Source organism: Penaeus vannamei, chromosome 9 (genome assembly GCF_042767895.1).
Source record: "Penaeus vannamei isolate JL-2024 chromosome 9, ASM4276789v1, whole genome shotgun sequence".
NCBI classification, from domain to species: domain Eukaryota; kingdom Metazoa; phylum Arthropoda; class Malacostraca; order Decapoda; family Penaeidae; genus Penaeus; species Penaeus vannamei.
The window spans coordinates 11,840,670-11,863,907 of record NC_091557.1 but is presented as its reverse complement, the minus strand read 5'-3'; the positions used below and the strand labels follow the sequence as shown (position 1 = coordinate 11,863,907).

The 23,238-nt window shown below is 33.8% G+C and overlaps 2 protein-coding genes across 12 annotated transcripts in view; one reads left to right on the top strand and one right to left on the bottom strand.

The window, feature by feature from the left end:
- LOC113811645 (ATP-binding cassette sub-family C member 5) overlaps positions 1-23,238 on the bottom strand; it is a 58,034-nt gene that overhangs the window by 4,941 nt on the left and 29,855 nt on the right. For 9 of the 11 annotated variants that reach the window (XM_070125305.1, XM_027363468.2, XM_070125304.1 and 6 more), the window contains 18 exons: positions 15,868-16,004; positions 15,562-15,664; positions 13,394-13,590; positions 12,598-12,747; positions 12,282-12,408; positions 11,770-11,918; positions 11,143-11,282; positions 9,193-9,377; positions 4,246-4,392; positions 3,962-4,091; positions 3,319-3,472; positions 3,067-3,195; positions 2,845-2,936; positions 2,526-2,710; positions 1,942-2,107; positions 1,398-1,581; positions 920-1,112; positions 692-804 (listed from right to left, as the gene is read on the bottom strand). In XM_070125305.1, coding sequence (XP_069981406.1) covers positions 692-804; positions 920-1,112; positions 1,398-1,581; positions 1,942-2,107; positions 2,526-2,710; positions 2,845-2,936; positions 3,067-3,195; positions 3,319-3,472; positions 3,962-4,091; positions 4,246-4,392; positions 9,193-9,377; positions 11,143-11,282; positions 11,770-11,918; positions 12,282-12,408; positions 12,598-12,747; positions 13,394-13,590; positions 15,562-15,664; positions 15,868-16,004 — 2,681 coding nt within the window. The remainder of the gene's footprint in view (positions 1-691; positions 805-919; positions 1,113-1,397; positions 1,582-1,941; positions 2,108-2,525; positions 2,711-2,844; positions 2,937-3,066; positions 3,196-3,318; positions 3,473-3,961; positions 4,092-4,245; positions 4,393-9,192; positions 9,378-11,142; positions 11,283-11,769; positions 11,919-12,281; positions 12,409-12,597; positions 12,748-13,393; positions 13,591-15,561; positions 15,665-15,867; positions 16,005-23,238) is intronic. The other 2 variants (XM_027363452.2, XM_070125308.1) reach the window with 1 other exon arrangement.
- LOC113811694 (uncharacterized) lies at positions 5,490-9,105 on the top strand. The gene is made up of 4 exons (XM_027363486.2): positions 5,490-5,925; positions 6,364-6,578; positions 7,819-8,032; positions 8,197-9,105. The coding sequence occupies exons 1-4, from the start codon at positions 5,764-5,766 to the stop codon at positions 8,950-8,952; spliced, it is 1,347 nt and encodes a 448-aa protein (XP_027219287.2). The 5' UTR covers positions 5,490-5,763; the 3' UTR covers positions 8,953-9,105.

The following is a 23,238-nucleotide window of genomic DNA, read 5'->3' as shown; positions in this document are numbered from 1 at the left end:
CACACACACACACACACACACACACACACACACACACACACACATAAAAACACATACACACATAAAAACACATACACACATAAAAACACAAACACACATAAAAACACACACACACACAAAAACACACACACACATAAAAACACATACACACATCAAAACACATACACACATCAAAACACATCCACACATAAAAACACATATGCACATAACAACACACACACACATAAAAACACATACACACATAAAAACATACACACATAAAAACACATACACACATAAAAACACATACACACATAAAAACACACACACACACAAAAACACATACACACATAAAAACACATACACACATAAAAACACATACACACATCAAAACACATACACACATAAAAACACATATGCACATAAAAACACATACACACATAAAAACACATACACACATAAAAACACATACACACATAAAAACATACACACATAAAAACACATACACACATAAAAACACATACACACATAAAAACACATACACACATAAAAACACATACACACATAAAAACACATACACACATAAAAACACATACACACATAAAAACACATACACACATAAAAACACATACACACATAAAAACACATACACACATAAAAACACATACACACATAAAACACACACATAATTCTAGTTCATTCAGGTCCTTACCTATGAGCAATGGTAATCATTGTGCAAGCTTTAAAGGCTTCTTGTAGTGTACGCTGAATCTTGGAATCTGTCTCTGTGTCTATTGCAGCTGTTGCCTCATCAAGGAACAATATCTGAAATGGTTTAATCAGAGAATCACAGCATATTCATACAAATCACATTAACATAAAAGTAAAGAATGAATGCATTAAGTTAATGGTGAAAGAACTATATCAGTTAATGTATTACCTTATTATTTCTCAGCAAGGCTCGGGCCATACACATCAACTGACGTTCACCAACAGAAAAATTTTCTCCATTTTCTATCACAGGAGCATTGAGTTTCAAAGGAAGATTTGCAATCTTTTCTTTCATATATGTCTGTTCTAAGGCTGACCAAACAGCTTCATCTGTATATTTCTCAAAGGGATCCAAATTGTATCTGAATCACAAAAGAAAACGTATTAGAAATGGAACTAATGTATGTTTAGTATAAAATACCTATGCTGATCTTTGCAACTTAACATTAGACTGTATATATATGGCAGTATTATCAATAAAATGCATAGTAACAACACTAACTAAATTAAGGGTTATTACATAGCCACTCTCATCTGTAGACCAGGTATCTTAAAGAGCTGATACACATGTAAAGTAATATGGATCTACATATGAAAATTATCAATTGCAAAGTCTCCAAAAACATATAAGTAGTCCTTTTCATTACCTGACTGTGCCAATGAACAGCACTGGATCTTGAGGAATAATAGAAAGTCGAGATCGTAGATCCTCAAGGCCAAGGACTGAAATATCTACTCCATCAATTCGCACACTGCCTCCAGCCAGCTCAACCAACCTGAACAATGCTACTCCGAGAGAAGACTTGCCTGAACCTGTCCTTCCAACCACGCCTAAAAAGATTGGTGGAAAAGGGGAAATAATGAAGATAAATCATTGGATCAAATCAAATTCTGAAGTACCAAGCAAGAAAATTTATCTTCTACAGCAAGAGGATGGAGGTAGGTGGGAAAAGGAAGGGGTGGAAAGGAAGAGGAATGGATGAAACAGCCCAGGCAATACTTGATTTATGAAATCACACTCACTATGTCACATTATTATTTTTCTTAGAGGGAAGGGAACTGTAAACCATTTTTGGCTGCTCCTGCACGATAGTTCCAAATAGAATTCTATGTATAAAAAGCTGTAAGCCTAAACTGTGGGCTAGGGATACCATATATGAAACATTACATGTTTAAATAATTACCACCAACCTATTTTCTCCAATGAATCAATGTCGAATGTGATCCCCTTCAAAACAAGAGGTGTGTCTGGTCTGTATTTCAGCTGCACATTTCGGTAGCTTATGCGTCCATACTTGGGCCAGTTTGAATCTGGTCTCTTTGATTCTATAATAGCTGGAGCTTCTGAAGCTAAGCACTGTGGAAAAATATCTATCTCACAAATATGAATGCAAGTGATAGTAGGCCTGAGTGGAGAATTCAAGTACCAGATATCATGGAAAAAAGTGTAACAAAACTCAAAGATGAAAATGTATCGTATATGTTAAATCATCAAAGGGGATGATTCGGGAACATAATAAACATGAAAGCAGAGAAGCAACATCATAAGTGGCAGATAAATATGCATGATACACTGAAGTCATTTTTATTAATACTGTAGATGCAGAGTATTTTGTAGAAGATATTATGAAACAAAATAATTTTTTGTGGCTATTCAGCAAGAAAAGAACTTTAGGCAAAATATATAATTAAAATCAATTAACAACAAATGTACTCTGAAAAGAAAAACACTGTCTAGAGAACATATATATAAAGTATAAAAGAAGTTTTCCTACCTTGGTATAATTACTAATCCGCTGGACTGAAGTAAAGCGTGCTTCTGTTTCAGTACTAAGTCTTACAGTATATTGGAAAATGCCACTTAACTGTGCAGCATAAGCCAGGGCCAGCCCAGCAAAAGATGCTTCCACAGATCCTCGTAATATCAATGAGAGAATGGCTGTGATTGACATTACCAACACTGAAAAAACAAAAATTTTGCAGGTTCAATAAGAAGTTAAATAAATCTCCAGTGGAAAGGATAACCAGATATTTCACTAAAATACATAACTATGATTAAGAATGTATTTACAACCTTAACATAATAACACTCACAAGCTAAAAGATCAAGTCGGATAGCTAACCATCGCATAGCACAGTTGAATAGGAAAAAGACACATGTGTTTTCATCAAATAACACCATAAATCTGTAAGAGACAACAGTATAATAACCATAAGGTAAACAAGAAGAAAAGTTTCAGTATATTCATTGGAGATCACAAAGACAGAAAAGTATTTTCATCTTAAATATACTTAGTAAATAGAACAAATACAAACTTTTTGGTAAACATTTCCTGTTTGCCATATGCATTGATAGTGGCTAACCCATTCACGGTTGTACTGACATGACTATACATAGGAGATCTTGACACATTCTCCATCCTCTTAAAATCACGAATTCCAATCCTGTTGGCAATCATAATGGATTCATTCAAGAATATATAATGCAGTGCCAATAATACAATCTGCCAGCACATTGCAATTTTATCAGCAACAAAAATCATAAAAATAGAAGATATATGTTCTCACCTGAAGATGCTCCTAATAAAAAGGAAGAGGATAGCCAGGACTACCAGAAATGGCAGAAAATGAGGGAACACCAAACAGACGAACACAAGTGAACTTGTGATTAACCAAATATTCTGCAGGAAAGTCTCCATGGTCATAGGCACACGCACATCCACTGAAACAACCATTTTAACCTTATCTTGATGTGTTTCTTAAGAAATTAGTTTAAAAAATGAGAAAGAAACAAACTCAAATGCAAACAGCAAATGATTCATAAGAGGGCTAAAACATTACAGCTCCATAGTCATACATTATGTTAACAAAACTGGAGAATATGGAAAATAAAGATAAAAATATCTTTCATTTATTGATTCTTTATTCTGAAAATAAGAAGTGGAAGAAGAAAAAATATACACGTAAAAGAGGAAAAAAGTGCTGGGAGGAAGGAAAAGAAGAAAAAGAAAAATACTTTTAATAACTAAGGAACTTTATCTATCAAAAACATATATGATTCTGAAATCACATATGTCATTTACTAAAGAAGGTCCAAAATCATACATTATATCACATAGAAGCTCAAGCAAAAGATAAAATAATAGGCTAGCCCATAATACAAAGAAACACACAATAAATTACTACTAAAACAGATGCTTTAGAAACCAACCTTCATCCATGTCTCTGGAGAAGATATTTATAATGCGTCCTGAAGGAGTTGTGTCGAAGAAGCTCATAGGGCTTCGGAACACTTTGACAAACACTTGATCGTGCATGCTGCTGGAAGCCTTTAGGGTAGTCTATTTGGAAAAAAAATTATTTTGCTATTTAAGATTGTTTACATTTATGCAATAATTCTGAGAGGTATTTATTGAGAAGCTCAAGATAGGTTTTTATAATACAAAAATTATGGTTAAATGACAACATACTAATAGAGTAACTTCTATCAAATACCTTCATAAATGCAAATCCTCTGATTAGCGAAGTTCCAAGTATGACTAATATAAGGCAGCCATAAACAGTCTGGTACATAAAAAGGTCAGGGTTGTCAGCGATGTTGTCACTGATGACCGTTCCATTTCCAACGACTACTTCTGTGTTCTGTTGAAATTAATGTTGCTCAATATTTTACTTTCATATTTCCACAGTGCCATCATTCTGCCCTCTAATACATATCTTTAAGAAAATATTGCCAAAGAGTGTGGATACAAAATATGAAGATACAGAAGTATCATGAGTGGATATCATAAAAAAAATAATAATATTAATAAAAATAATAATAATAATAATAATTAACGTTATTATCATCATCATCATATCAATAAGCAATGGTTAATAATAATTAACAATAATAAGAATATTAACAATAACTTTTATTGTAATCAATCAAAAACTATTGATAATAATAATTAGCAATACCTAATAATAATAAAAACAATAAAATTCATTAACCACAAAGAGTGTGGATACAAAATATGAAGATAGAGAATAATCATGAGTGGATATCATAATAACAACAACAATAATAATAATAATAATAATAATAATAATAATAATGATAATAATAATAATAACAAAAACAACAATAATAACACTAATAATAATAAAAATAATGATGATGACGATGATGATAATAATAATAATAAAAATAATACTTATCCTTATCATCATCATCATCAATATCAACATTAATAAATAAAGATTAATGATAATTAATAATAATCATAATTATTATTGCAATTAATCAATAATGATTAATAATAAATGATAACAATAATAATTAGCAAGAATTAATAATAATGAATAATAATAAATATTATCAATAGTAATAACAGGAACACCAATAATAACAATAAGTAATAATGATAGCAAAGTTACTCTAATTACATTCTTTTGTTACTTTATTAGTGCTTTTCAATCATATCTTACAAAGGATTTCCAACCTTTCAGAAGTTATCTAACTCTTCTTGCAACTACACCCCTTTCCCTACTATTATCACTAGCATTCTATGAAGATAACCTCTTACATTTTTAATTTGCCTGTTCCTACTTTCAAGAATTTCTCTTGTTATCATTAATATAATTTGTATGTAGTATATTAACATAAGCAGAGCTCATTTATCCTGGTAGTGGTGCTGATAAGATTACATGCATTATCAAATCTTATCTATGATTTTAATACCACCACACTTATTTCCAGTCTACCTTTGTTACTGCTACTTATTAGTTGTCTGTGCTGCACTTCCTTCTGGTACCATGATAATAACCATTGGTAGTCTAATAAATATCAAACTACTGATGTTCTAATGCTGTTGTTAAAATCTGACATAAAACAGCAATCTATATTAAGATATCCATCCCGAGTTCCTGCACTATTCATACAACATGTTCAGTAAATATGTGATGGTATGATAAAATTAATTCTTCTGAAAGATAACAAGTTTGTGGTTAACTGTACAAGAAATAGTCACAATGTTTACAAAAAGTGGAATTTCAGCCAAATTTATTATACTAGTTCATCACTTGACTCTATTTAGTCTCTCCAGTGAAAACATCATAAGAACACCATGCTGCTACAACATTTCTAGTAATGAAGATTTAATTTTCAACTGCTCTTGCTCCCAGAGAAATGATGTAAGTAGAAACTGATTTTAAAATATCACAGTAAACATTAGCATTTCTGAAAAAAGATACCTAAATGCTCACTTCTACTGACCTATAATTAGTTCATTAATCAGTGTATAGACACTGTTATGATGGAAATCAGTCTTCATAACTATGCACAACATGGTTTCTATTCTTACTCAAGTGTTAGAGAAAGAAAATCATAAAAGTTGTATTGGTAAATTGATTATCTGTTTTATAAAGTTACTTCCTTTTTTATCCAGATAAAGGCCTACTATAATGTAATATCAATAGAATTTACCTGTATTCACTTTGTGATTTTTTTTTTTTCTAGACGCAAATCATAAGCCTGGTCATTAGGTCCTCCATTGACAAAAAAAAGTATATATATATATTCTTTTCAATTATCCTTTACTAAGATGGCAAAACTCTATCACAACCTAACAGATGTTGATAATTGAGGGCTCAACAGTAAGCTGTGGAGAGGAGCACTTCTTTGTTCCAAATACCACTACCCAATGGAACGTGGGTGAATGCGGTGATGTCCACCTTAGTGGATCAGCACTGGCTCAGCTTCCATATCTACATTCACTTCATCTTCACAACATTGACCAAATTCATCTGGCTCCAGAATTTTTCAATCAGTATTACACACACCTCAAGTAGGTAGCAAACTGGACGTTTAATTTCTTTATAAAAAAAAAAAACAATAATAATAATAATAATAATAATAATAATAATAAATAATAATAACAATTTGAAATTGAAAATGTCATTACACAGCAAATGAGTGTTTCAGCAATAAATCTAGTAAGTTACCACTGGTCAAACTATAATAACCTATTGAAAAGCATTTTAGTCTACTAAATGTATAAAAACAGACTGACAAGCTACTTGCAACTCTGATATTGTTAATTTAGTATAGAAGAATATGGGATCGAGTTGGCTGGCTATTGCTCTGGGCAGTGTAAGTGGCCAACTGAGCTTGCCATTGGGGCCTATGTCAGACTTCGAAATGCATTGATGTTTTTGCATAATCAGAGATGTATGACATTCGCATTAGTTTCTAGATCGAGTACATTTCAATGAATAATGAGTTACACGGTGTTAAGGATGGAATGTAGGGTAAAATTAGGATTTTTTAAATTTTCACAAATCTTATAATAACAAAATAAAGAGATTGTGTGCTTCTGTGCTTCTTTTTTCTGTATCATACTTCAAGACCATCGCATTGTCAGAGTAGCTGACATAAGAAGACTGATCATGTAAACCAGAGTGAAGGTTTAAACAGAGCACAAACAGAGCACATTTTTTTGGTGGGTGATATTTTCCTGGGGAAACAAGCAGATGATCTTATGCTAAAAATTGCCCCTTTTGTAAATAAAGTCGCCAATTAGAACATTAAATATCCTATTTTCAATCTGGCAATGCCCCAGGGGATGTGATGAGTGGGCATGAGGATACCTTCTAACAAACAGCATAAAATCTAATGCATGCATCATAGTAACATGACCTAAATGACCCGTCCCTTGTAGCCACAACCCCGTCAGCCACGACAGGAATAGCATGTCAACTGAAGCCACGATCCAGTCAGCTAGACTTGGAACTACATGTCATGTGGAGGCATTGGGTTAAGATATATTTTAATAAGTGAACTTTTCATAATGCTTTCATATTACGAAATATCATACAGGACATTATTATAATTTTCATAAACAATGATAGCTAGGGAGCATACGGTAAATGGAACATTACTGCAGATCATGATTTATAATCTTTTATTGCTTCTTCCAAGTAAACAATTGCTTAATTATCCTTCTAACATTCAGTGAATTCAAGAATTTCTTTATATCTATAACTGAGTAACACTAAAAATGCATTTTACCTGCCCTGCAATTTCAGATCACTTAGAATATCCCACGCCAAATTTTCCCCACCTGAAGTATCACTTGATATTCATGCTCAGAAACTGGAAAGTATAACACTGGAGCATCTCACCTTGGAAGGTGATTTTAGTGTCTTACTTCAGACACAAAATACTCATCACCTTTCTAATTTGTTCCTCAAGTACTGCAATATCGAAAATCTTGGAGAAATTAATTTGTCAACACGCTATGTAAGTCCCTATCCACATATATCATTAACAGAAACTGATTTACTGTCATATCAGACCTTGAAAATGAATCTATGGCCACACAAATTCCTAAATTTAGGCACAATTATATTTTCTAAATATGAAATATTTGATGTATACCTTCTTTTTTTTGCTTTCTTCTGCAGGTTGAAAACTTCAGCTTGGAGCACAGTATTATCAAGATCATTCATTCCAGTGCTGTCTTCCAAGACTCAAACTACATTACTTTCTTGGGCAACAAAATTGACAAGCTTCAGTTCTTGGCAATTGATTCAGATGTCTACAATTTCACTTTTGTGGAAAACGAAGTGAACAGCTTGGCGTTAGAAAGTATGGTAGTAAATAATTCAACTATAGTTTCTGTAACAAAAAATTCATTTTACCATATCGAGCAATTTGGCCTGACATGGTTGCAACCAAGGATGGAAGGAGGAAGCTTGATATTCTCCTCCAATCATTTGTATGAATTTACACCTGGCACTCTCATTTTCTATAACTCAGTCCATAACAAGAACCTGCAGATTAAAAACAATATGTTTCACATGGGACACTGTGATTGTGACTCTCACCAACTGATCAGACAAATGACTGATGCGAACAATGAAACCCTTTCCAACTTCTACAAGGAAAGGATTGACATATATGACTTGTTCATTGACACATCTTACTGCATTGATGAGACAGATAAAAAACATAATCTAACTGAAATCTGTAAACTGCCTGAAAGTGGGCTTGTATTTTTTCTAATAACATTTGGGATTCTGATCATAAGTGCCCTCTTGATAATCTGTGTGGTAAGAAAAATTTACAAAAATAGTTGTAAACAAAGACACAAGGACAAAGAGGCACATCATTCAACTCTCATAAACTTAATAACTGTTAGCTCTGATGAAGATGAATGATGATAGCAGACAAATCAAAACTATGGCCAATTCAGTCTTTCATCATACCTCATCAAACGGGAATAATCAACTTCAAAGTCTAACACTGGACATATTTTTAAAGAAATTATGTCACATTTTTAAGCGGTATAATAAAATTCAACTTCCCATAAATATATGTTTTCTTTTCACTGGATAATAATAAAGTCTTTCAGAATCAGGTAAAAGAATAATCATTGTAAAAGAAAAAAAACTACTTACTCCACTCCCTGCACTAAGCCACATTGAGAGCCACCACGAACTGAAAGCAGTAGAGCCCACATTGGCAGCAAAGGTCAAAATCACCAGGGTGGATATAATGTAACCTCCAGCAGCCTTGATGTACCAGTTATAGGTTGACAGAGGGATGTCTCCCTTCTCTAGCTTCTCTTCTGTGATCAGCTGACCTGTGATAAATATAATAAATTAGAAATCATAAAAAATACACATGTATTTATACAGAATACTGGTAATCAAGTAACTTAAATAGTTTTATTCATCATTTGATTACCATCTCATCAGAGATCACTTGTATAACAATAAATATCCTTGGCTGTTTATTAATATAGTGTATGCTAGATTAGGCATGTCTGGTCATGTTTAAAGATTCAGTATCATGGACTGCTCCCACAGTGACCAAGCCTAACTAATACATAGTCAGTACCCAAATATAAGGTAGTAGCAAGGGAGTTGTGGAGATAGGATCTTCAAAGAGAATATTCCATAGGAACTCCTATAATTAAGTTAAACAAGTGGGGACCAGCCTCTTGGCAACTGGAATAAATGCCTATGCTTATCATATTAATTAGTCTGTAAAGGGTATTAAATCTATGTCATAAGTGATTTATTAGACACCCCTTACCCAATAATTACTGTACAAAAGATATTTAGAGTTTGTTAAGTGATCCCTAAATGAACAAACCAAAGACACCCATTACTATAACAAATGATACCACAGGAAGAAATTTGTGGCACAAATCCCCTCAGAAGCTATACCACTTTATACTACTTTATATAATCCATATGGACTTTGTGAGTGGTAGCTACAAAAAGGCTATGGAAAAGCAGAGTTATATCTGTAGGATACCTATCATATGTTTGAGGTTTCTGTCCTAAATCATAGAGAAAATCTGAAAACTTTCAAATCATTGTAAACACTGGCTGGGGAAAAAAGAAAGACAGTAATAAGATAAAGTAAGGTTACAGTTACAAATCTTTATATCATCAACAATATCCATATATTGGTAACACCTAAAAATGGAAAATTATAACTCTTTCATTGTGTAAATTATGTATCAACTCACTGATGTTGTCAACTATGAGTTAGTGTAATTATTACAGACGATTCTAAAAGTTAGAAGTCACCAAGGAATCAATTATTAAGACTCTCTGACCTTAACTATTTGCCCCTTTCCTTTCCTTTTTTTCATCTCTTTATTCCACTTACCATTACTAATGCTATTACCACTATGACAAAAACACTGATAACCATAGTAAACAAAACATAATAACAATGAAAATATTAATCATATTAAGTGTAATAGTGTATGGAAGAGTGAAAAAAGTTAAAGTAAGGATTCAGCAGTGACTCCTTGATAACTATGTACTTGTGGAGCCATCTATGTGTAAAAGAAAGAAAGAAAGAAAGAAAGAAAGAAAGAAAAAAAAAAAAAAAAGTTAATTTTTCTGGCATCAATGGAGTTCAAGTGTAAATTCAGCTTTCCAAGGCAAGAATGCCTAAAGCAAATGAGTAAATACATAAAGAGCCTTTCATTGTGAGAGAGCATATTTTACTATTTGTTGCACTGCTATGTCTAACCTTTCTGTGTTACAAATACTTATACACTAACATAAATTGTAACACATATTAGCAAACAGCTTTTAAGTATAATATTTCAAAGACAGGTTAATTAACTAGGAGTTATCAAAATTATGTAATGACAGAGAAATAGACGAGTCCATTTCCTCAACCAAACTTATGTATAAACTGAAGGAGTAATTGAAAACTGTTAAACAATTTATCAGCTAATTCAGAATTTTACTTTTCTTCCTAATTAAAGGAGTTAGTCTTTAAGGTAATCTTCTAGGTTCTCAGCTGCATAAAATTCTATCCATAAAATGTGCACCACAAAATACAAATCATTCTTGGAATATCAGTGATCAAATTCTCACCATCTTCTGGTTTCTTCTTAACTTCTTTGACGGGACTTTTCTCAGGACTATTCTTTTGATAGCCATTTATGCTACTTCCTCCTGAAATGACTGAGTCTTGTCGCTGGCGTCCTCCAGCATCCGTTTCCTCAGTCTTGCTGCTTACAGGAATAAACAGGTAAACAAATTCTAATTAAGAGCATGGATGATATATATAAGCAGTAGGTAGAAAGTACAATATCCCATTATGTATAATAAAAATAGTAATAATGATGATGATGATGATGATAACAATTATCATTACTATACAGTTATTATAACAACAATTTTAATCATCATTATCATTATCATGATACTGATATTGATGATGATACTGATATTGATGATGATAATGATAATAATAATAATAATAATAATAATAATAATAATAATAATAATAATAACATAAATGATAATGATGATGATAACAATAATAATAATAAAAAAATACATAATTATAATAATGATGATAGTCATAGAGATAACAACAAGAACAACAAGAACAATAATGGTAATAATTAAACAAAAAAAGATAAGGAAAGAAAAGGAACCAAAAGAAAATAAAAGAAAATAAAGAGAAAACACACAAAACAATACCACTGTACTAACCTTTCCTTTTCCTTATTTTCAACTGTTTCCATATGGGTTCTGTATAGACCAGCATATTCTTTGTTGTCCTCCACCAAACTGGAGTGTGTTCCCAGCTCTGCAATATTTCCCTCACGCAAGTAGACTACACGGTCACAAAGGGGCAAGTACTGGAAAATTGAGGAAAAGGGTCATATTAAAGACAGATTCCACACTTCATTATAACTTTAACTATCAGGAAAACAGTAACTGGGAGTGGAGAATAACTATAATCTACAAGTACTTAGGTCTCCTTCAGCAATAGGTAAGATACAGAAAGTAAACAATAATCATATGCTATTGTATGTGAATCTACTTCACATACAAAATATTTGCCTTAAAATCTGTATTTTTTAGGTGAATACAAACCTGCATGCTAAAACACTTAATTCAAGTCAGACAGAAATAGGCACTTCTGTGTTATAAATTAGTATTCAATTATCAATTTGTTGCATACATCTGTCTCAAAGAAGGCAATGAAGTTTTTATAGTACCTGAAGCTGATGTGTGACAAACACTGTTGTCTTATTTCTTAAAGCACCTTTGATAACCCACTGGAAGATGTGGCTCCCAACATGAGCATCTACAGCACTCAAAGGATCATCCAATAAATAGATATCCCTAAAAAGGAATAGACAACATGGTATAAATTTAATTGTAAGTAAAAAGTTTAATAATCAAACTGTACAAAACTAGATAAATCATAAAGAAAATTGGTTTACACTAAATTAATAAGTGGTTAAAGATGAACATGAAGAAAAATCGCAAATATTTTTGTTTACAGATTTCACTACACAACAAAAAACACACCTGTTAGCATAAAGCGCCCTGGCTAGTGATAAACGTTGTTTCTGTCCTCCAGACAAATTAATACCTCGTTCTCCAATTTCTGTGAAATCTCCAGCAGGCATAGCTCCAACGTCTTGGGTAAGGTTGCAGGCATATATCACACGGTAATATCTAAGAGCATATTTGACTGTATTGACACAAAAAGTTAACAGAAAAAAACAAAACACATATGGGAAGAAAAATATAATTTCAAACCCTGTTTGCCTCTATAGTCTATGTTCTCCAGCATGTTACAATAAAAAATCTTATATTCAACAAGCAGTTATTTAATAAAACATTAAGCCCCTAACATTTTTAAGAACAGGTCATATTCCTTCTGTAAACATGTTCTAATAGTGGTCTAAATGCCAATGTCGGTCATCCTGATCTAAACTCAAAATGATTTGCCATTTCTGCTGATCTAATTTTTCAATCCAACAAGAGGACAATGACTTCTGCTCTTGTATGAATCTATGAAAAAAATTCTATTAACATATAATACTTTCTTATATTTTCTTTCATGTCAGTGATCCTGTGACAAGATTTTTGAAGCTTATCATACATTCCCTAACCTTTTGTGATAGCTGATGATGAGAGTTGAGAGACACAGAAAAAACAGATAGATAATGGGAAATAAAAAAATAAAAAAATAAAAAGAGTACTGAACTGAGCAAACAAAGACAAATCAAAAGTCCATATCTACTCAGTTGAGCATGCTTAGTCCTTGGGGGTAAACACTGAAACCATCGAAAAAATGGACATTCTTTGAAAAACTCACCTTTTGGCATCAAATGCTTCACCCATCAAAATATTTTCCCTAAAGGAGGCATTCATGATCCATGCTTGTTGGCCAACATATGCACATGTTCCTTGTAAATACACCTGTCCCGACTGTAGACGCATGTGACCAAGCAGAGCTGATATGAAAGATGATTTTCCAGCACCAACACCACCACACACAGCAATGAGTTCTCCCTGTTGGGTAATAGTGGTAATGGTAAGTCACGATACAATAAAGTCAACAATACAATTAAAACAACAAAATAGTGATATAGCAATCATAATATTGATAAATCATCTAAAACAACACAATGCTGAGAAATATATCATAACAAGAGGATGATGAAACAAAAAATGTGAAAATATCATAAGAACAAAAATAACAATATTATCTGCTCCATCAACATCTGGTACAAATCTTTCATCATTCAGGTATGAACCCAATCAGAAACCTCATCTGACCTCACATCCTAAAACCAGGGAAAACAAAAAATATGAGAAAAACAGACAATGGCAACCCTCTATCACCAACCAATCCTCCCTATGTTCTGTTGATATGGCATACAGAGAATATTTTTTTTTTTCATATGAGAGTTAGGATACTATGTTTAGCAGTTTTGCTGCTTTTGCAGTCTCCAAACTATATATGCTAGATTGGGAGTGATGGGGCCACTGCACAGCTCTTCCAGATCCTTTTTTCTTAAGTCTAGGAGTAATGAAGTTACCCCATCTTCACCTATTGGTATTCGACAGTGTGCTTTTCTACTATATCCTCCCTTTCCATCCTACTATGGAATGAGTGACATAAGGTACACTCCTCTGAGCTCATACGGGGATTTTTTTGTTCTCAGAACTTTACACTTGTGACTTGCTGTTCAGTCCAGGGTCTCTTGTTTCTTTAAATTCCATAGAAGATGCATACAGGCTACAATAATGGTGATTTCTCTTTTGGTATTCTTGTGTTCATTATTGGGGTTTGGCATAGTTGTTCCTTGGTAGTATGTTCATCATATGTAATGCTTTATAGTCCATGATTCAAGGTTTCAAGTTAGTGCTCTTCTCTGCTGAGTCACTACTTTTTCTGATAGATGAATCAAGAAGCTGATTTGTATCTGATTATGGTCCAGGTGACACATTAGTAAATAAACTTCCCATATTCAAACTATTAACTCCTGTCAGCAGAATTGTGTTTATATTTTTAATATCTAATTTGTTTCCATATACCTCATTTTTATCCTGCATGCTTTCAGGCCCGCCAGTGAAATCTGGGATCATTTACTGAACAATTTCCTTTGCATAGGTGCAATGGTAGCATGTCCTAGTATATATTTTCCCTGGTTACTGCTACCCTGTACAGTATGCCACAGTATAACCAGTTCAATTAACTCCTACAATCCGAATGATGTTACAGTCCTGTCTGCGGACAAAATTGCCCTGGGCCAGGTTATGCAAACTTGCCATCATCAGCGAAGGCCAGGGTGAAGGAAATGACTCACCATGAGTGCACAAACCTCTTGGAGTGTGATTTGACTCATTTGGCACTTAGAAGGGAACTTTAGCTTTATTCCCATCGATAAATGAATGTGGAATGTTACATGTGTAAGCCATAACTGGAAGAGTGCCGGCTACTGGGAGGACGCTATTTCCATGATGGACATCATATTATTGGCAACTGTGACCAGCGTCGCTGGTTGTATTACATAAAATTGAAAATTACAAAAAAATAAGATATATGACACAAATAACCAAATATTAGTTATTTACTGATAGAGAGATGATATGGAGTCTGTGCAAGGAAAATTAACTATTTCTATTTGGATAAAGCAAATCAAAAGATATATAATGATCACTGGAAAATGGCAAAAAAGCCAAAAAAGTTTACACAAAATAACTTTGTAAAGGAGAGGCACAGAATCTTGTCACCACCCATAGGTGTTCGCACGCACCCAGTCTAAGTGCCACACGCCTGGGATGTTGGCTACTTGTGTAACCAACTACCCATACTTTCAGCACCATGATTTCCATAATGTCTTTCATACAGCAATATGCTTACAAACTTATGAGTGTTTTACTACAATATACATAACCTAATAGTGCATTAGCAAATCCCCTCTTGATCAGTCAACAAATATTTCTAAGGTGTCATGATACTGTATAAAAAAATACCTTTTTGATGGAGAGACATAAGTCAAAGAGAACATCAATGTGTTTCAAGTCCACAACTTTAGGCATCAGTTGATCAGCTGGGGTTATGCCATCCTTTTTGTTCCTGGAAGTACAAATTCAGTATTTATGTACAAAGGAAATGTTTCAATTGTACTACTCTTCTAGTATTATTATTTCTTTAGGAGCAGAAAAATAATTCATTTTCCTTGCACTGAAATGGCAGAATAATAAAAGCACCATAATAGGCAGGTGAAGACAGTCACCATAATTATCGACTATTACTATCAATTGTAATTTGGAACTGACCTCCTCTTCTTATTTTTCTTTTTTTTGAAGGAGGAGACAGCATCCCATGCAAGTGTGGCTTGGTCCAGTACCACAGCTGTATCAGGGTCTTGGGGAGTCTTTAGGTAGGGCTCCAACTCATCCATCAGTAAAATACTCTATGTATGCATAAGAACTAGTTAAAATCATAGCATCATAAATATACATATGTATGCATGCATGTATTTCTTTGACTGTTTTAATACTTCATGAAATTTCATATCCAATTAAATTATAACTTTATATTCACACCTATTTCATGTTAATGTATCATATCTGTGAATCAAAAAAACATAATCATTCAATAATCTACCAAAAACAAATGTTATCAATATTAGTACATCTACACAAATCTATATATTTACCACAAAGCACATGCATATGTGAAACACACCATACAGGCCCCATAATTCCACAAGGAAAACCATAGTTTAGCAAAATGTGAAAGAATGACACATATGATCTCATTTTTAATATCATATTACTAAATCTAATTTCTGAAAAAAAGAAAGAAAGAAAAAAAAATCGAGAGAAACATGAACATAAGTTTTTATAAAAAAAGTGTCACTCATTCATTGCATAACATCAGCTACATATGCAGAGGACAATACTGTGCTTGGTGATTCAATAAACAGGTCATCAAATGCAATTATTCAAAATCATAGTGCTTCACTCCATGCTAATGATTTATAAATCCTTCAAAATAAAGCCTTGCTTATGGACACCTAAAACAGTAATTTACTCAATTCTACTTCCCAGAAAGGTGATCATGCAAAGTAAATAAGAAATAAACAAACACCAACCATGCATGTGCACAAGCCAAGACTTTTAAATGAACTTTGTGTGTACTGTGTGCTTGTATGTGATTAAATCGTAGAAGAAATATGCAGCCCAATAATTTCTGATAAATTGAAATAATGTAACTTTTCTTTATGGATATTACTTGTATTATTTAATAAAAAGTCCTTCTGATATATACATAACATTATCATCATAAGAATCTAAAGCAATTAAGGTGATCTATCATTTAATAATTATGCTTATTAATATGGGGATCATCCAGCACTAACATCATTACATTTGCAACAATATAATGGTTTTATCCCCTGTTAACCTTCATACTTTTTCCCCTGATTTATAAAATTCCTTTCAAGTAGCATTCTCTGAAAGCACTATTTGGTATTTGTTCCGGAGCTTATAGGAGGCATGGACAAAAATATGCCACAATGCATGAAAGTGAAAATGGGCATTGCATCAGAATATCCATGCCTATCCCTGACCCCAAGAAATGTGATTTTAACCAGCTTTACTCATATCATTATAGCCAGCTAATTCAAACGGGATAGGGCAAAGAAATACAATATCAACGAGCAAAAGGAATAAAAAAACAAATTTAGAGAGATGCAATTACCAGTGCATCCCTCCTTTGTCACTGAGCAATAAATTCCTTTTATAATCCATTAATAACTATTAGAATTCCTTCAAAATGTACTGAGTTACACATTTTACCTACAGTTAAAATAATTAAAATAATAACAGAAACCAAAACATTAATAGTATAAAAAAAACAATAATAATAATAAATAAAAATAAAAATAATGATAAATAAATAACAATAACAGGATAATAAAACTATAACAACAACAAAACAATGAAACAAGAACAAGAACAACAAGAACAATAATAATAATAATAATAATAATAATAATAATAATAATAATAATAAAAATAATCATCATAATAATAATAATAATAGCAACAATAATAATAATAAAACTAATAATAATAACAATAATAATAGTAATAAATAACAATAACAGGATAGTAAAACTATAACAACAACAATAATAACAACAAAACAAGAACAATAACAACAATAATAGTAATAATGAAAATTAATAATAATCATAATACTAATAATGACTAATAATAATAATAATAATAATAATAATAATAATAATAATAATAATGATAATAATAATAATAATAATAAATAATAATAATAAATAATAATAATGACCACTCATAATATTAATATAATAACAATAACAATAATAATAATAACAATAATAATGATAATAAAAATGAAGTTAACAATAATAATAATAATAATAATAATAATAATGATAACAATATTAACAATAACAATAATAAAAACGACATTGATGATAATAATAACAATAACATCAATAATTATTATAACAATAACAATAACAGTAGTAATAATAATGGTAATGATAATGATGATGAAAATAATGATGATAATAATAATAATAATAATAATAACAATAATACTAATAACAATAATAATAATAATGATGATAATAACAATAATAATAATAATAATAATAATAATAATAATAATAATATTAACTTTAATGGCCATGGTATTAGTAGCAGTGGTAGTGGTAACACTGGCAGTAATAGGCTGTGGTAGTGGTAGTGGTAGTAGTAGTAACAATGCAATAATTATTATAACAATGATAAGACTTACCACTATAACCATTACAATATCAATAAATCTTACAGGTAATTATGATAAAAATCTAGATAACCACTATTTTAAAATCTATAAAATGATCTTTTGATGGACACTAAAAATATCACAAATCAAAGGATCATCCCATCTTTTGCATTAATCAACAACAAAAATCTGACAGAAATTAGCTTAAACTTTAACATAATGACCCTTGACATTGATAAAGAGTAACTGAAAAATTATTCTGTAAAAATATGTGAAGCTTTGGCCAATTTTCAATTATTGTATTAATCTTTACTAACGTCTCTCCTATCCTAAGACGGTGTAGCTTTGCTTTTTTTAGATTTACTGATTTTTTTTCTACCTTCTTTTATTTTCTTGAATGCAAAGTATGCAAAGACAGTTACATAAGGGAAAATACGGCTGTGAAATGTTCCTCGATGCGGTACAAACTGAGATCCCTGGAGTAGTACATTTTTGGTCTCTGGTCTAATAACTCATTAAACTCAAAAAATAATGTGAACCAAATTATATCAATAATCAAATTAGATATTTTGTTAACCAATAATCTAAAATTAACAAAGAATTATGAATTTTTATGCTTCTAAAATCAATGAAATGAGAAGAGTGAAAATTGCTATTTTTTCAGTCTGAGAGATTTGGTGTGAAGAATATAGTAATCAGACAGACTGTCTGACAATAGCTATTAAGTGAACTAACTTCATGCAACCGGGGCAGTTGCCCAGCACATCAGTGAGTTATGGACGACAAATTTAAGAAAAAATTTACAACAGCAACAACTTTAAATCCATTTTTTTTCCCTCTTTCCCAGTAACTTTGCTTTCATGAGATAAGACGAGAAATATAAACATGAGAAGCAACAGCAATGTCAAAACCCATATATAGGGAGGAAAATCCATCCATCCCCCAGAGGGTTACATCAAAATAGGTCCAAAATGGCACAGGAATCAGAACCAAAAGGCAGTGGTGGTGAGAAAGCCACCCTTTTCAGACTTGCCAAGGTCAGGCTGCCAGACATAAGCATTCCTAACCTAAATGGCTGTGAGGGATGTAAATGATTATGTGATAACAAGGTAAGTCATTCAATCTATGCCTAGGCAGAAATGGGCTGCTAGTTGTGAGTGTTCCCAACTGTATAGAGCAGCCCTTTAAAGCCATTTCCCTCCTGCCCCTAAAGAAAGTTGTTCACTTAATTTTTGTCCCTTTGCTGCCAAACAGCAAAGGGAAATAGGGAGCCAACCAAACAAAAACAAACAGAAAACAAAACCACATGGGAAGTGGGAACAAGAACACAACACTCAGAAACACAGAAAACATACAGTAAGAAAACTTAAACCACCTAAGGAAGGAACATAAGAACCAAGAACCAAGAAAGGACTTATCATAAAAGACTGTAAAACAGAGAAAAATCTTGTGCATTAACCCCCAGGTGACAGGTGAAATCACACCATGGCAAATCATCACAGATGATAGGTAACATCTTATCAAATCAGACTATCACTTATATTCAGACACTTGGGACACCTTAGACAGAGCCGGACTCGGTTCTCTAACTGTCAGTCAATCAACATTGGCTGTAGTGCGAGGGGAAGGTGTTAGATGTAAAAAATTAAAGGGTGTTATAGGTAAGTATGGTAACAAAAAGAGAAAGGAGGCAAGTAAATAAAGTAGAGCAGTGATTAGTAAATGGCTAAGGTTAAGGAGGTAGAGCGATTAACGAATTACATTGTATCTGTGACTGGGAAAGGAATAGGGATAATAGGTGATAACAGTAGATATGGCTGTCTTAGTAGAAGGGGATTACGTATATGAGGGTTGTGATAAAGGATCAGGAGAAGGTGAAGGAATAGTGTCTGGTGATTCCATAGGGAAGGTGGGGTCTGGGGAAAGGTATTGTCATAAAAGAGATTTACATGTATATCTAGGAGGGAGTGGGAGGGATAGTGGGGAAGGATGGGGTTTTGTGGGGGAGGGTTTTGGTTTGGGTGGTTGAGAGGATGAGGTATTTTGGGAAGGGGTAGGGAGAATATAAAGGGGTAGAGTTACTGAGTGAATTGCAGTGTATCTATGGCTGTTGGAGATGTAGGAAGAGAAGAATCCAGGGGATGAGAAAGGGAGACTGGGGAAGTCGGTGAAGTATCAGGAAGAATATCTGGAGGGAGAAGGACACTGTTGTGATAGAGGGGATTTGTGTGAGTATTCAAGTGGAAGCGAAGCAGTAGAGAGGATGGCGTATGTTGGGAGGGTGTAGGAGAAAGGGGGTGGAGGGAACTTGAGGAGGAGGAAGGTGGATATCTGCAAATACTACAAATGTAGGAGTAGGAACAGAGGGATTGGGGGGTGGATGAGGGAGTGGAGTGGTCCCTTGGGTCATCTTTAGGAAGTTTTGAATGTCTTCAGGGGTTTATGGAGGGGAGTTGGGTAAAGAGGACTGAGAAAAAAAGGTTCTCTTATGAGGAGAAGAGATAGATATCAGAGGAACAGAAGAAGAGGAAGGTGTAGGAGAGAATGTAGTAGGAGAGCGTGGAGTGCAACGTTTAGGTTGCCAGGTAAGAAAAATAAAGTGAGGAGGATGGGTATTGGGGAAGTGGTAGAAATTGGAGTATCTGGATTTAGAATGGAAAATGAATTTGACTGGTGGATAGGTTGAGTAGATGTAGGACGTAGGTTTAGGGTACTGGAGAGAGATACCTGGGGAGATGCAGGAACATCTTGTGAAGATGGTGGGGGAGCAGAGCAAAGGACTGTTTTGGAATAAGTTCAGAGAGAAAAACCTCATCATTGTGCTTCCTGTTTGGCCTAACGTAGAGTGAGGCCTAGTTTAAATCTGCTATCTCACAATCAAACTTATTGGCAGGGCAGCTACTATAAAATACATTATGGGAGTCTCTACAATTGGCACATGTACGTGACTATGCAGGGCATTTTGAACGGTCATGACCAGGTTGGGCACATAGAGGGCAGCGGGCTGAGGAGCAAAAATGATTGGCTGGGTGGCCAAAACACCAACATTTCTGACATTGATGAGGAAGGGGTTGATACTATCAGACATGATAAGACAATCCACTAATATAAACCTCATGGGGGAGGTCTTGTCTATGGAAGCTAATCTTGCCAATATTGATATGGGATTTATGCTAGACTCTGGGAGGAAGAGTGTATGATTGTACTGCCACTGCATCATATTCACCAAGGCAGGAAAGTAGGTCATTTTCACAGTCTGACCAGTCCTTGTCATACATGGGACAAGCATTTGGGGAAATAGAAACAGTTCCGGTACAAGTATTAAGAGAGAGGTGAGGTTCAGCAGGAATGGGTCTACCAGTGAGGTCAGTTAGGGTAGATAGTGCACGAGCTTGGGTTTCAGATGTAACAGTGACAAGGTGTGAACGATCAGAGCGACTGAGAAAGGTAACCTTGCCTGCTTGTTTCTGGAGACACTGTTGAAAGAGAAGGGTATTCTTAGAATAGGGGGCTGTGGGGGTAATCACAAAGAATCGATCCCACTTGGCTCGGCCAAAGAGAGTACTTAGAAAGGTTTGCAGAGGTAGAGGCAGAAGGACAAGAGCAAGAGGAAGGTGGGGGAAGGTGGGGTGGTGTGGAGTGGAGTAGTTCTGTGGGCGAGAGGACAATAAGGATGGAGAGTAGTAATAAGGGAAGAGGGGGTTGACATTGAAGAGGACTGCGCATCAGGAGATGAAGAGGAGAATATTGGGGAAGAGGAAGGTGTGCTTTCTAGAGGTTGAGTAATAACCTGGGTGGGTGTTTTGAAATGGTTAGAGTTGTTCGTAAGTGTTGAAGAGGGGGTATTAGTATCAGTGGTTGGAGCCATGGTCAAAGGAGGGGCAGGGGTTGGAAAACCATCAAAATCAAATTCAGATAGGCAATTTGACGAAGGGGTAAGCCTTAATGCCCCTATTAAGGATAAAGAATCTTCATTATTGGCCATGGTGAGCCTGAATAAACTGGGGAAAGGAAACAGTCTACCCCTCAGGGTCCCCATAAGGGGTAACAGCTAGGCAATTAACCTACTAATGACAGGTGTCCCATATATGAGACATCCGAAAAAAATAAACATTGCCGGGCGTTCCACTAGTGTGACGCTGTATCGGGGCTCGCGCTCCAACTCAGCAGTGGGCCGCCGATTTTGTAGCCGCCTGGAATCTTTTATTTTCAGCTTCAGAATATACTGGTGTTAATGGGTTAACCAAGGGAATACCGTGCCCATGGCTCCCGGAGGCTGTTCGTGACTGACACAAAGCAAGCCTTTCATCCTTTCAGCATGGCTCTCACACCTTAGGAATGGGATAGAAGAAGGGAATAAAGAAGATACAGAATAGGAAAGAAGAGAAGAAAGGACCAAGCAAAATTAGTTGAGGTGTGGGCTGATCCCCTAAACCTGGTCTTAGTCCTCGTCTCCTAAGCCCTCCCACAGTGACATCGAGCAAGGTATTGGGAGGGTTACCTCATATTTTCAATTAGACAATCATACCTTGTACCTAAAACTTCACACCAAATCACAAGAGCAGAAAATGTTATAATACACAATCTTCTTCAGCTTTAAAATATGGAATAAAATCAAAACCTATAAAACCCAAACTGTTCCTAAAATTAGAAAGCAAATTAGAAGCATGAATCCCAGCTAATTTTGTTGATTATTATGCTGACAACAAAAGTCTATATGTAAATACTTTTATAAATACTCAAACCCTTATCTACCAGCTTCCTTGTCCTTTGCCAAAAAAAACTATGTCAAACACAATAGTCATAATAATTTTAAAATATACATTATCTTTCAACAACAAAAAATATAGATTACATCATGAATTTCCTAATTACCAAAATAATAAAAT

What these genes read in the sequence shown, in the direction of transcription:
- LOC113811694 (XM_027363486.2), top strand. Translation starts at nt 5,764, where the DNA reads ATGTTTACAAAAAGTGGAATTTCAGCCAAATTTATTATACTAGTTCAT. An exon ending in CAGTATTACACACACCTCAA is followed by an intron (nt 6,579 to 7,818) that starts GTAGGTAGCAAA and finishes CTGCAATTTCAG; the next exon opens with ATCACTTAGAATATCCCACG. An exon ending in TTAATTTGTCAACACGCTAT is followed by an intron (nt 8,033 to 8,196) that starts GTAAGTCCCTAT and finishes TTTCTTCTGCAG; the next exon opens with GTTGAAAACTTCAGCTTGGA.